This window comes from Nanorana parkeri, unplaced genomic scaffold (assembly GCF_000935625.1).
Source record: "Nanorana parkeri isolate BGI_ZX_2015 unplaced genomic scaffold, ASM93562v1 scaffold986, whole genome shotgun sequence".
NCBI classification, from domain to species: domain Eukaryota; kingdom Metazoa; phylum Chordata; class Amphibia; order Anura; family Dicroglossidae; genus Nanorana; species Nanorana parkeri.
The window spans coordinates 524,053-524,954 of NW_017307254.1; the positions used below are offsets into that span (position 1 = coordinate 524,053).

General features: G+C 41.2%; 1 protein-coding gene across 1 annotated transcript in view; it reads right to left on the reverse strand.

The window, feature by feature from the left end:
* FABP3 (fatty acid binding protein 3) overlaps positions 1 to 657 on the reverse strand; it is a 24,120-nt gene extending 23,463 nt beyond the window's left edge. The window contains exon 1 of the mRNA XM_018566886.1: positions 490 to 657. Within this exon, the coding sequence (XP_018422388.1) occupies positions 490 to 565 (76 nt within the window). The 5' untranslated portion in view covers positions 566 to 657. The remainder of the gene's footprint in view (positions 1 to 489) is intronic.
* Between the last annotated feature and the right edge of the window lie 245 nt (positions 658 to 902).

Sequence of the window (902 nt, forward strand, 5' to 3'; positions counted from 1 at the left end):
TCTGATTGCAGTCAGGTCTACACACATGGCTTCTGTGCCTGCAAATCTACAGTGCCTGCTAATCTCCATCCACCTCGCACTGCTGCAGGCATTGCTCTCCCCATTCATTCATTCCATGTAATCAGTCTTCCTTTTTCATGCACACCATCTTTCCCAAAAACTGAAAAAAAAAAATAGAGCACCCCCACAGGCAGGACCCTCCTAATCGTCTTGTATTGAATTGTATTATAGCTGTATTGTCTCCCTTTATATTGTTAAACGATGCAATATAGCACAATTTAAATCGTGTATAATAATGACAATAATCATCTCTGTGATCTGATATCACACGATGAATCTTGACCCAGTATTTTTCATCCTTTATTTTTGCCATCACGGAGCAGATGTTTTTCTGCTCGTCACCTCTTCGAAAAAACATCTATTTAAAAACACATCTCTCTAGCATGCAGTATTTATGCAGTCACAAATATTTTGCTTCTGGGTCATACTCACCAAGACATTTCATATATTCATCAAAATTCTTGCTGTCTACCAGCTTCCAGGTCCCCAGGAATTTTTCAACCATGGTGAAAGAGAATGAATGCAACTGCAGAGATTAGCAGACTAGCAGGGCAATGCTTTGAGTGTCAGTATATATAGCCTGGCTCTTTCTGTGATCACATGGTGCTGGAGTGTCTGCACAGTGTGCACAGCCCCTCCCAGTCTCCCTGCACCAGCCAAAGGATTGCTACTTGCACACTCTTTCTGCTCTGCAAGACTACTGTGAACCTAGCTTTGAGGAGGAAAAATCTTTCATATTATCATTGTTCTCTAGCGAATCACTATTTTCTTTTTTTAAATCCAGCATGTTGTAAGTGAGACCCAACCTAAGGATGAGCTATAGCCATGGTGTCCATTCTGTG